The 14,042-nt window shown below is 48.3% G+C and overlaps 1 protein-coding gene across 1 annotated transcript in view; it reads left to right on the top strand.

Moving 5' to 3' along the window:
* Positions 1–14,042, top strand: part of LOC119953372 (lipoprotein lipase-like) — a 67,887-nt gene that overhangs the window by 43,115 nt on the left and 10,730 nt on the right. Inside the window, exons 6-7 of the mRNA XM_038777567.1 lie at positions 1,544–1,786; positions 7,461–7,581. Coding sequence (XP_038633495.1) covers positions 1,544–1,786; positions 7,461–7,581 — 364 coding nt within the window. The remainder of the gene's footprint in view (positions 1–1,543; positions 1,787–7,460; positions 7,582–14,042) is intronic.

The raw sequence follows: 14,042 nt of genomic DNA on the forward strand, positions 1-14,042 counted from the left end.
AGATGGACAAGGCCTTTGTCGGGATCTTGAGTGGCTGGGTAGAAGAAGTGACTTTGTTTCTGCTGGGCTTATCCGTCTGGTAGCGATCATTGGTCTTGAACTTGTCTGTCTGGTCATTTATGCTGCACTTGGGTTGGCATAGGCCGGATCCAAGAGAGACCGAGCACATGGCTGTGTCTCTTTTTATTCTTCTGGGATTTTGCGCTCTTTGGGGCGGTCCTTAACTTGGACCCAATAATTCAACAGGCTTCAATCACTGCCTTCGATTTTGGCCAATAAAGGGGCGGGTGCCTTGATGGCTGGGCGTGTCCTTAGTGATCATTGACCGTGGCTGTTTGGGCTCCCTGAGAAAAAGGAGTGGCGCCGATTAGTCTGTATCTATATCGGTTACCTGAGTACAGTTCTTTTGTTCTGGGGAAATGGGCCATTAGAATGCAAACGAGCCGGGGGGGGGGGTTCGATCACATATAGCTATCTGGGTTACAAATAGACACACAAGCTCTGAGCCTGTCTGAGTCTTGGGTTGGCCATAATTCCCATGGTCCTTTGCAGGTGGCCATCTGAGATGGCTACAGCATCATACGGCTCAAGATGTAGAAAGAAAGGCATTTCCAGGTTTTCTTTTCTTACCAAAGTCGTCTTCTGAAGTTATGAAAGCTGCACAGAATCCCGTGCATGATCCTCATCGCCAATGTAATCACTCCAGGAGGTGCTGGCTAAAAAGCAAAGCAGATTTATTCTGAAGCATAAATAAAGCCACAGGTGCGACGTATAAAACCAATGTCCCAGCCCGGGACTATCAGGAACTCCCGGTCCAGGTCTGGGGGTCGATATTTAAGGTTGGCGAGCCCATATTGGGTGAGTCTCCGCTCGCTCAACATGGGAACTCATATCTTACAAAGCCCATGGGGAGATCAGTCAGTGAATCCCTGGGGTCTTTGTGAGGGTTATGACACACATCATACTGTATTGTGATAACGATAGAGAGAATGAATGCCCATTTCCGCTCCACCTTTGGGGCAGCACGGTTGCACAAGTGGATAGCAGTGTGGCTTCACAGCTCCAGGGTCCCAGGTTCGATTCCCTGCTGGGTCACTGTCTATGCGGAGTCTGCACGTTCTCCCAGTGTCTGCGTGGATTTCCTCCGGGTGCTCCGGTTTCCTCCCACAGTCCAAAGGTGTGCGGGTTAGGTGGAGTGGCCATGATAAATTACCCTTAGTGACAAAAAAAAGGTTAGGAGGGGTTACGGGGATAGGGTAGAAGTGGAGGTTTGGGTGGGTCGGTGCAGACTCGATGGGCCGAATGGCCCCCTTCTGCATTGTATGTTCTATGATCTTCTATGATCCAAATTTGAGAGCTACATAGTCCTGATATCATACTAACGGACAGGGGCAGTGGCAGGTAATATGTGTCTTGAAGCAAATGGCCCAGACCACTTAAAGAAGTCACAGATACGGAACCTGAGCTGATTCCTGTCACAGACTGGAATCTGTAACCTTATGTGTAAGGAAGATCAATTCAACACCTTCCTCTCTTTCCAAAGCATTTTCAGAAGCTGTGAAGTGTGAACATGAACGCTCGATCCACTTATTCATTGATTCTCTGTTGTACGAAGACCAGCCATGCAAGGCTTATCGGTGTAACAACCACAAATCATTTGAGAAGGGGATGTGCCTGAGCTGCCGCAAGAATCGCTGTAACACTCTGGGCTACAATGTTAAATGGATCAACAGCAAGAGGTGCAACAGGATGTACCTGAAGACCCGGGCCAACATGCCCTTTCGAGGTAGGCCAGAGCTGATAACTTTCCAAATTTTAACTGAGAGTGGAATCTGGGAGGGGAGAGCACCACCTAGCTTTGGGAGACAAGGGTGACCTTGTCTCTCAGGTCAGCTGCCTGACTAAAAGGTGCTGGATGTTTCCACAGGCTGGTGAGTGGGAAGAGAAGGTTCTGGCAGCATAAGGTAAACCACGGAGTTGGGTATTGAGAGAGTCTTGGGAAGGATGGTGTGCCCAGGGCAGAGGGAGGCGTGTCTACCCCAGAGCATCACGCCTTGCAACTCCTGATCTCATAAGAAAAGCAAACGCAACCGAGCTGTTCGGGCCTCTTCCAGTTCCCGTCAATTTCCTGCAGCTGTTCCCATCAGGCCAGAGATAAAATCAGGTCCGGTGCCCAATCTGTATAACTGAAGGAGGGTCTGCCTCTCCTGGCAGCTCCCTTTGATGTCTGCTCATCAGAGCAGGCTGGGATTGGCAAAAGGTGGCCAAGAGTTGGAGCATCTGAACTGCCAACACAACCTGTGTCTGGGGTTAAAATCACACGTCTGCAAATTCCAACAGCCTTTGGGATATTGTTCTCATCTGAACAGAGAGTATTGAGGGGAGATTTAAACAAAGTGCCCAATATCATGATGAAGCTAATAGGGAGATGCCGAGCAGGATTTTCTGTTTGGGAGACTAAGTTCTCCCGTCTGAATGGAATCGTTCTTGGTCTGTGCTGGTGCCAGGAGCGGCGACCAAGAGCGATTTTGTTCTCCCTTGCCACGCTAATTCATGCTTGGCAGGGGGTTCGCGGGATTGCATTGGAACCCCGGAATTGGGCTGCCATTTTCAGCTGGTGGCCCGATACCAAGAGCCAGCGCCTGCCCCCCCCCCACAATACAAATCCTCCCACCCTCCCTCCTGCTGAAAAGTAAGGGTATCCTCCCCCAGCACATGGGAATCCCCACAACACACACACATGAGGGTGACCCAATATACCCCCCACCCCCACAGAGACCCCCATCAGAGACCCCTGCTTGAAACCTGAAGAGCAGGACAAGCAGCAGAGTGAAAAATCACTGCATTTTCACTTACTCTTTCCTAACTAATACCTTTCCTTACGGGCTTTTCACAGTAACTTCATTGAAGCCTATTTGTGACAATAAGTGATTATTATTATTAAATGTTCCACCCCAGGCAACATCCTGGTGAATTACCTCTGCACCGTGTCCAGTGCAATCACCAGAATTGCACACAGTGCTCCAGCTGTGGCCTCACCAAAGTTCTATCCAACTCCAACATGACCTTCATGCTTTTGTAATCTATGCCTCAATTGATGAAGGCAAGTGTCCCATATGCGTTTTTCACCACCCTATTAACCTGCTCTCCCACTTTCAGAGATCTATGGACAATGATGCCAAGGTCCCTTTGTTCTTTGGAACTTTCCAGTGTCAGACATTCATTGAATACTTCCTTGTCAAATTTCTCCTTCCAAAGTATATCACCTCACACTTTTCAGGGATAAATTCCATCTGCCACTTTTCTGCCCTTTTGACCAACCCATCCAAAATATTCCAGTAACCCAAGACACTCAGCCTCACTGTTAACCAGCCGGCCAATATTTGTGTCATCCGACAATTTACTAAACCCATCCCCCACATAGGGGCTGGTTTAGCTCACAAGGCTAAATCGCTGGCTTTTAAAGCAGACCAAGCAGGCCAGCAGCACGGTTCGATTCCCGTACCAGCCTCCCCGGACAGGCGCCGGAATGTGGCGACTAGGGGCTTTTCACAGTAACTTCATTGAAGCCTACTCGTGACAATAAGCGATTTTCATTTTTTTTCATTTTCATCTATGTTGTTTATATGAATGATGGATAATAGGGGCTCCAGGGCAGATACCTGTGGTACGCCACTGGACATTGGCTTCCAGTCACTAAAGCAGCCATCTGTCATCACCTCTGCCTCCTACAACTATGCCAATTTGAATCCACCTTATCCCTGGATCTCATAAGCCTCCCATGTGGTACCTTGTCAAAGATTTTTGCTGAAATCCTTACAAACTACATCAACTGCACTGCCCTCATCTACGCACCTGGTCACCTCACCCAAAAATTCAGTTACATTTGTTCGGCATGAACTCCCTCTGACAAAACCATGCTGACTAACCCTGATCAAACCTTGTTCATTGATCTTTCCCTTCACACTAGAACAGGGGTGGGCAAACTTTTCCGTGCAAGGGCCACATTCAGAAATTCACAATTTTAAAGGGCCACATAGTATATTAAGTAAAATAATTAATATTTTAAATAGCCAAACTAAAAGTTCTTTAAAGAGAAAAAAGCACATTTATTTGAAAAACAAAGTAACTCAGTAAGTAACAGAACAATGTCAATGAGAATGATGCATCTGACTGCAGTCATTTACCAGTTTGTTGAAATCAGGTGTCAAGTTGCTTGTGCTGATCCTTAACACTGACAGAAGCACAGCCTGGCCGAGTCAACGATAAAAACGCGCGTAGTGGGGTGGATGAGTGGGGCTGCCTTATTGGTCGGTTTAGTTGGGTGTGCGACCAATAGGAGTCCAGGTTACAAACAATAATAAGGATTATTGTTTGTAACCTGGACTCCTATTGGTCGCACACCCAACTAAACCGACCAATGAGACAGCCCCACTCATCCACCCCACTACATGCGTTTTTATGCGGCCAGCCAATGAGGTGCCCGGAATCATAAGCGGCATATTTGAAAAGCCGCCGGGGATAAGCGCATTTACTTCAGCGGCTTTTCCCCGGCGGCTTTTCAAAAATGCCGGTTATGATTCCGGGCACCTCATTGGCGGGCCGCATAAAAATCTTTGTCGGGCCGCATGCGGCCCGCGGGCCGTAGTTTGCCCACCCCTGCACTAGAACGTGTCTCCATTACCCTGCTTTGATGCTAACCACAATAAACACTCTTGCTTTGATTGACAGATCCTCACCAGTCAAAGACAGCTAGGTGCTTCCTTTTGTGAAAAAGAGGAAGTCAAAGCATTTTGCTGCTTTTGATGTGGTGACGGGCTGTTAATCCTAGCAAGGTCATACAATGAATCTTTAAGCTACTGCCTGGACTGCTCTTCAGCTTTTAGTCAGGGGTCTCTGATGGGGGTCTCTGATGGGGGTGGTCTCTGTTGGGAGTCTGATTGGGGAGCCTATGCTGGGGGTCTGATGGAGGGTCTGATGGGGAAGTCTCTGTTCAGGGTCTCTTTTGGAGGTCTAATGGGGGTTCTCTGTTGGGGGTTTGATGGGGGTTCTGATGGTCAGCCTGATGGGGGTGTCTGGGAGGTGGGGTGGGCAGGACTTGTGTTGTCGGGGGAAGGGGGCCCTCCGGATGATTTTGTGGGGCACCTACATTACATACTTACCACCTTGACCCACTGTGGGGTCCACCACGCCAAGGTTAGATTGGAAATACCTGAGGTGGGCGGCAGGCATCCACCCCACTGCTTTCTGTGGCAGGAAGCTTATTAACGAGAGGACAGGTATGTGTTCAAGAGCTAACCAAAGAGTCAGAGCAAAACTGAGGAGAATCCTCCTTTTGCAGCGAATTGTTCTGACTTGGATTGTGCTATCTGACAGGCTGGTGGAAATAATAACTTTTAAAAGGGAATTGAAGAAATATTTGAAAAGAAGAATTCTGTAGAGCTGTGAGAAAAGCTTGGGGAAAGCTGAGTAGTTCTTACAGATAACCAGCAGGGGCAGAATGGGCCCAATGGCCTGATTCTATAGCTGGGATCAGCACTGTGAAACCTGCTCATTTAGAAGCCTTGTAAGAAGTTCCTTTATCAGAATGAGGTTTAGTCATCAAAGCAGAGACACCAGGAGTTAAAACATTACAGAAGCAGCAGTACAGATTGTTAATGAATCCTTTATTGTGTTTGTGTTCTTCCTGGGTGTCATTAAAACCACTCACTGAATCACTACAAATATGATCCAAATCCATTACTGTTAAATATTTCAGGACATGACTTGCCCATAGAGATGGCTGTCAGTCTGATGTGGATGTATTGGCAGCAGGTACTAATCACCTGTCCTTTGCCACCTCTCACTGCTGTGCCTCAATTTCTCCTCTGCTGACACTCGTAACTGATGATTCACGGACGGTTACAGTAAATTAATGGCAAGGTCATTTCCCCAGGGGGTGAAAGCTGAGTGGGTGAGAGTTTGGGCTGCAGCAATACTGGGGTGGGGTGGGGGTCACATTCTGAGCATGTTCTGCAATGGGTGTAATCGCTACGGTTCCAAATTTGCTGGAGAAAGTTTCTTGAGCTTATATAGCGCCTTTAACATGAAACATCCCGAGCTGCTTCAGGCTGCTGGTTTACTTTGGCAAAGAGTGAATGGTCCTGGGTTTGGGCTGTCATCCTATTCCGCTGGGTATTGTATGGGCAAGTAAAGGTTGAGAATGGTCTTCGGCGTGGCCTCATCTCCATTGGCTTCTCACATTGACTGTGGAAGGAGCCTTTAGCTGAGTGGTAGTTCGGTCTACCAGCCTCTGAGTTAGAGGGAGGTGTGGATGAAGTCCTACTCAATGGGTTGTCTGAGCCATTTTAAACTCTCCTGTCTGTCCGGACTTGCCCTCTCCCCACTGTCAGCTTGTATCAAGATTGTTAAGCCTATGGAATGAGCACTGACCTTTATTGCAAGGGGGATGGGGTATTAAAGTAGGGAGGTCTGGCCATCATTGTGCAGAGTGTTGGTGAGACCACCTCACTCCATGTCCAGTTTTGGTCACCTTCCTCTGAGGAGGGATATACTTACATTCGAAGCAGTTTGAGTCAAGATTCATGATGTTGATTCCTGGGATGCAGGGGTTGTTTTCTGAGGAACAGATTGAGTCTAAACTTATTGGAGTTTAGAAGAATAGGAGGTGGTCTTATTGAAACAGTGATGTGGAGATGCCGGCGTTGGACTGGGGTGAGCACAGTAAGACGTCTTACAACACCAGGTTAAAGTCCAACAGGTTTGTTTCAAACACGAGCTTTCGGAGCGCAGCTCCTTCTTCAGGTGACTGGAGAGATACCTCTCCAGTCACCTGAGGAAGGAGCTGCGCTCCGAAAGCTCGTGTTTGAAACAAACCTGTTGGACTTTAACCTGGTGTTGTAAGACTTCTTACTGTTATTGAAACAGGGAAGATTCTTAGGGGCTAGACAGGGTAGATGCTGAGAGGATAGAGTATGGAACTGGGGGACACCATTTAAAAATAAAGGCTCTCCCATTTAAGACAGAATTGAGGAGGAATTTCTTCTCGTAGATGGTCATTAGTCTTTGGAATTTTCTTCATCTGGCTCAGTGACTATGCTCGAGGCCTAGTTAGACAGATTTTTGATTGTCAAGGAAGTCGAGGGTTATGGGACACAGGCAGGAAATGAAGGCCACGATCAGATCAGCCATGATCTTAATGAATGAGGGAGCAGGCTCGAAGGGCTGAATGGCCTCCTGCTCCTTTTTCTTATGACTTTATGAAATGGTGGCGAGTCAGAAAGCCTGCGCTTCCTCCCATTAACTCCCACTGTTCTCGGAACAGAATGACAACATTGGCTGTGCAGCTGTGGGAAGAGTGAAGCAAAGAGGAGAAGCTGCATGTCCTCACTGCAGAGGCCCTGAAGGCTACCGTGCTCACCATCCGTCACCATTAACCAGGCTCTTCCTTTCCTTTCCAGTTTATCATTACCAGCTGAAGATTCACTTTTCCAACAAAGTCGCTCACGTTGACATCGACCCCACCCTCTCTGTGTCTCTTCATGGGACTAAGAATGACGTCAAAGATCTTCCAACTGAAATGTAAGTATAACTCCACCCCATTGGCAGAGAGCATTTGAAAATATCTCCACCTGACACAAACATCGCCATGAATTAACTTTGCAACGGGGCCTGATCTCTGTAACCGACAGTGCCACACTGCCCTCCTCTATTCACTACCCACCTCCGTTCACTCTCCCTCCCTTCATCCCTTCCTCTAATCACTGTCCCTCCATTCAACCCCTCCTCCAATCACTGTCCCTCCATTCAACCCCTCCTCCAATCACTGTCCCTCCATTCAACCCCTCCTCCAATCACTGACCCTCCATTCACTCCCTCAAAGAACAATACAGCACATGAACAGGCCCTTCAGCCCTCCAAGCCTGTACTAGTCATGATACCAACCTTGGCCAAAACCCTCAGCACTTCCTTGTGCCGTATCCCTCAATACCCATCCTATCCATGTGTTTGTCAAGATGTCTTTTGAATGCCGTTAATGTACCTGCTTCCACAACCTCCCCTGGCAAAGCGTTCGAGGCACTCACCACCCTCTGTGTAATAAAACTGCCTCGCGCATCTCCTCTAAACCTATGCCCCCTGGTGACTGACCCCTCCACCATGGGAAAGACTACCTGCCCATCCACTCGCCTCTCATAATCTTGTCGGCCTCCATCAGGTCACCCCTCAACCTCCGTCTTTCTAATGAAAACAGTCCAAGTCTATTCAGGCTCTCCACATAGCTAACACCCTCCAAACCAGGCAACATTGGTAAACCTCCTCTGCACCCTCTCTAAAGCCTCTGCATCCTTCTGGTAGTGTGGCGATCAGAATTGTGTGCAATATTCCAAGTGCGGCCTTACCAAGGTTCAATACAACTGCAGCATGACTTGCCAGTTTTTAAACTCAATGCCCCAACCAACGAAAGCAAAAGCATTCCGTATGCTTTCTTGACTACCTTGCCACTTGTGTTGCCACCTTCAAAGATCTGTGGACCTGAACGCCCAGATCTCGCTGACTTTCTATATTCCTCAGAGTTTTGCCATTTACGATATATTTTCCCTCTATATTAGACCTACATTTGTCTGGATTAAACTCCATTCGCCATTTCTCTGCCCGAGTCTACAACCTATCTATGTCCTGTTGTATCCTCTGACAATCCTCAACACTACCTGCAGAGTAGCTGAGAGACAGTGAGACAGCAGAGTAACTGAGAGACAGACAGCAGAGTAACTGAGAGACAGACAGACAGCAGAGTAACTGAGAGACAGACAGACAGCAGAGTAACTGAGAGACAGACAGACAGCAGAGTAACTGAGAGACAGACAGCAGAGTAACTGAGAGACAGACAGACAGCAGAGTAACTGAGAGACAGACAGACAGCAGAGTAACTGAGAGAGACCAGACAGCGGAGTAACTGAGAGACAGACAGACAGCAGAGTAACTGAGAGAGACCAGACAGCGGAGTAACTGAGAGACAGACAGACAGCAGAGTAACTGAGAGAGACCAGACAGCGGAGTAACTGAGAGACAGACAGACAGCAGAGTAACTGAGAGACAGACAGACAGCAGAGTAACTGAGAGACAGACAGACAGCAGAGTAACTGAGAGACAGACAGACAGCAGAGTGACTGAGAGACAGGCAGACAGACAGCAGAGTAACTGAGAGACAGACAGACAGCAGAATTACTGAGAGACAGACAGACAGCAGAGTAACTGAGAGACAGTCAGACAGCAGAGTGACTGAGACACAGACAGCAGAGTAACTGAGAGACAGACAGCAGAGTAACTGAGACAGACAGACAGCAGAGTAACTGAGAGACAGACAGACAGACAGCAGAGTAACTGAGAGACAGACAGCAGAGTAACTGAGAGACAGACAGACAGCAGAGTAACTGAGAGACAGGCAGCAGTGTAACTGAGAGACAGACAGACAGACAGCAGAGTGACTGAGAGACAGACAGCAGAGTAACTGAGAGACAGACAGCAGAGTGACTGAGAGACAGACAGCAGAGTAACTGAGAGACAGACAGACAGCAGAGTGACTGAGAGACAGACAGACAGCAGAGTAACTGAGAGACAGACAGACAGCAGAGTAACTGAGAGACAGACAGCAGAGTAACTGAGAGACAGACAGACAGCAGAGTGACTGAGAGACAGACAGACAGCAGAGTGACTGAGAGACAGATAGCAGAGTAACTGAGAGACAGACAGACAGCAGTGTGACTGAGAGACAGACAGCAGAGTAACTGAGAGACAGACAGACAGCAGAGTAACTGAGAGACAGACAGCAGAGTAACTGAGAGACAGACAGCAGAGTAACTGAGAGACAGACAGCAGAGTAACTGAGAGACAGACAGCAGAGTAACTGAGAGACAGACAGCAGAGTAACTGAGAGACAGACAGACAGCAGAGTGACTGAGTGACAGACAGACAGACAGCAGATTAACTGAGAGACAGACAGCAGAGTGACTGAGAGACAGACAGCAGAATAACTGAGAGACAGACAGACAGCAGAGTAACTGAGTGACAGACAGACAGACAGCAGAGTAACTGAGAGACAGACAGACAGCAGAGTAACTGAGAGACAGACAGACAGCAGAGTAACTGAGAGACAGACAGACAGCAGAGTAACTGAGAGACAGACAGACAGCAGAGTAACTGAGAGACAGACAGCAGAGTAACTGAGAGACAGACAGCAGAGTAACTGAGAGACAGACAGCAGAGTAACTGAGAGACAGACAGCAGAGTAACTGAGAGACAGACAGCAGAGTAACTGAGAGACAGACAGACAGCAGAGTGACTGAGTGACAGACAGACAGACAGCAGAGTAACTGAGAGACAGACAGCAGAGTGACTGAGAGACAGACAGCAGAATAACTGAGAGACAGACAGACAGCAGAGTAACTGAGTGACAGACAGACAGACAGCAGAGTAACTGAGAGACAGACAGACAGCAGAGTAACTGAGAGACAGACAGACAGCAGAGTAACTGAGAGACAGACAGACAGCAGAGTAACTGAGAGACAGACAGACAGCAGAGTAACTGAGAGACAGACAGCCGAGTAACTGAGAGACAGACAGACAGCAGAGTAACTGAGAGACAGGCAGACAGCAGAGTGACTGAGAGACAGACAGCAGAGTGACTGAGAGACAGACAGCAGAGTGACTGAGAGACAGACAGACAGCAGAGTAACTGAGAGACAGACAGACAGCAGAGTGACTGAGAGACAGACAGACAGCAGAGTGACTGAGAGACAGACAGCAGAGTGACTGAGAGACAGACAGACAGCAGAGTAACTGAGAGACAGACAGACAGACAGCAGAGTGACTGAGAGACAGACAGACAGCAGAGTAACTGAGAGACAGACAGCAGAGTAACTAAGAGACAGACAGACAGCAGAGTGACTGAGAGACAGACAGCAGAGTAACTGAGAGACAGACAGATAGCAGAGTAACTGAGAGACAGACAGCAGAGTAACTGAGAGACAGACAGCAGAGTAACTGAGAGACAGACAGACAGCAGAGTAACTGAGAGACAGACAGACAGCAGAGTCACTGAGAGACAGACAGACAGACAGCAGAGTAACTGAGAGACAGACAGACAGCAGAATTACTGAGAGACAGACAGACAGCAGAGTAACTGAGAGACAGTCAGACAGCAGAGTGACTGAGACACAGACAGCAGAGTAACTGAGAGACAGACAGCAGAGTAACTGAGACAGACAGACAGCAGAGTAACTGAGAGACAGACAGACAGACAGCAGAGTAACTGAGAGACAGACAGCAGAATAACTGAGAGACAGACAGACAGCAGAGTAACTGAGTGACAGACAGACAGTCAGCAGAGTAACTGAGAGGCAGACGGACAGACAGCAGAGTAACTGAGAGACAGACAGACAGCAGAGTAACTGAGAGATAGACAGGCAGCAGAGTAACTGAGAGGCAGACGGACAGACAGCAGAGTAACTGAGAGACAGACAGCAGAGTAACTGAGAGACAGACAGACAGCAGAGTAACTGAGAGACAGACAGCAGAGTAACTGAGAGACAGACAGCAGAGTAACTGAGAGACAGACAGCAGAGTAACTGAGAGACAGACAGCAGAGTAACTGAGAGACAGACAGCAGAGTAACTGAGAGACAGACAGACAGCAGAGTGACTGAGTGACAGACAGACAGACAGCAGATTAACTGAGAGACAGACAGCAGAGTGACTGAGAGACAGACAGCAGAATAACTGAGAGACAGACAGACAGCAGAGTAACTGAGTGACAGACAGACAGACAGCAGAGTAACTGAGAGACAGACAGACAGCAGAGTAACTGAGAGACAGACAGACAGCAGAGTAACTGAGAGACAGACAGACAGCAGAGTAACTGAGAGACAGACAGACAGCAGAGTAACTGAGAGACAGACAGCAGAGTAACTGAGAGACAGACAGCAGAGTAACTGAGAGACAGACAGCAGAGTAACTGAGAGACAGACAGCAGAGTAACTGAGAGACAGACAGCAGAGTAACTGAGAGACAGACAGACAGCAGAGTGACTGAGTGACAGACAGACAGACAGCAGAGTAACTGAGAGACAGACAGCAGAGTGACTGAGAGACAGACAGCAGAATAACTGAGAGACAGACAGACAGCAGAGTAACTGAGTGACAGACAGACAGACAGCAGAGTAACTGAGAGACAGACAGACAGCAGAGTAACTGAGAGACAGACAGACAGCAGAGTAACTGAGAGACAGACAGACAGCAGAGTAACTGAGAGACAGACAGACAGCAGAGTAACTGAGAGACAGACAGCAGAGTAACTGAGAGACAGACAGACAGCAGAGTAACTGAGAGACAGGCAGACAGCAGAGTGACTGAGAGACAGACAGCAGAGTGACTGAGAGACAGACAGCAGAGTGACTGAGAGACAGACAGACAGCAGAGTAACTGAGAGACAGACAGACAGCAGAGTGACTGAGAGACAGACAGACAGCAGAGTGACTGAGAGACAGACAGCAGAGTGACTGAGAGACAGACAGACAGCAGAGTAACTGAGAGACAGACAGACAGACAGCAGAGTGACTGAGAGACAGACAGACAGCAGAGTAACTGAGAGACAGACAGCAGAGTAACTAAGAGACAGACAGACAGCAGAGTGACTGAGAGACAGACAGCAGAGTAACTGAGAGACAGACAGATAGCAGAGTAACTGAGAGACAGACAGACAGCAGAGTAACTGAGAGACAGACAGCAGAGTAACTGAGAGACAGACAGACAGCAGAGTAACTGAGAGACAGACAGACAGCAGAGTCACTGAGAGACAGACAGACAGACAGCAGAGTAACTGAGAGACAGACAGACAGCAGAATTACTGAGAGACAGACAGACAGCAGAGTAACTGAGAGACAGTCAGACAGCAGAGTGACTGAGACACAGACAGCAGAGTAACTGAGAGACAGACAGCAGAGTAACTGAGACAGACAGACAGCAGAGTAACTGAGAGACAGACAGACAGACAGCAGAGTAACTGAGAGACAGACAGCAGAGTAACTGAGAGACAGACAGACAGCAGAGTAACTGAGAGACAGGCAGCAGTGTAACTGAGAGACAGACAGACAGACAGCAGAGTGACTGAGAGACAGACAACAGAGTAACTGAGAGACAGACAGCAGAGTGACTGAGAGACAGACAGACAGACAGCAGAGTAACTGAGAGACAGACAGCAGAGTAACTGAGAGACAGATAGCAGAGTAACTGAGAGACAGACAGCAGAGTAACTGAGAGACAGACAGATAGCAGAGTAACTGAGAGACAGACAGACAGCAGAGTAACTGAGAGACAGACAGCAGAGTAACTGAGAGACAGACAGCAGAGTAACTGAGAGACAGACAGACAGCAGAGTGACTGAGAGACAGACTGACAGCAGAGTGACTGAGAGACAGACAGACAGCAGAGTAACTGAGAGACAGACAGACAGCAGAGTAACTGAGAGACAGACAGCAGAGTAACTGAGAGACAGACAGACAGCAGAGTGACTGAGAGACAGACAGACAGCAGAGTGACTGAGAGACAGATAGCAGAGTAACTGAGAGACAGACAGACAGCAGAGTGACTGAGAGACAGACAGCAGAGTAACTGAGAGACAGACAGACAGCAGAGTAACTGAGAGACAGACAGCGGAGTAACTGAGAGACAGACAGCAGAGTAACTGAGAGACAGACAGCAGAGTAACTGAGAGACAGACAGCAGAGTAACTGAGAGACAGACAGCAGAGTAACTGAGAGACAGACAGACAGCAGAGTGACTGAGTGACAGACAGACAGACAGCAGAGTAACTGAGAAACAGACAGCAGAGTGACTGAGAGACAGACAGCAGAATAACTGAGAGACAGACAGACAGCAGAGTAACTGAGTGACAGACAGACAGACAGCAGAGTAACTGAGAGACAGACAGACAGCAGAGTAACTGAGAGACAGACAGACAGCAGAGTAACTGACAGACAGACAGACAGCA

This window comes from Scyliorhinus canicula, chromosome 18, assembly GCF_902713615.1.
Source record: "Scyliorhinus canicula chromosome 18, sScyCan1.1, whole genome shotgun sequence".
Classification (NCBI taxonomy): domain Eukaryota; kingdom Metazoa; phylum Chordata; class Chondrichthyes; order Carcharhiniformes; family Scyliorhinidae; genus Scyliorhinus; species Scyliorhinus canicula.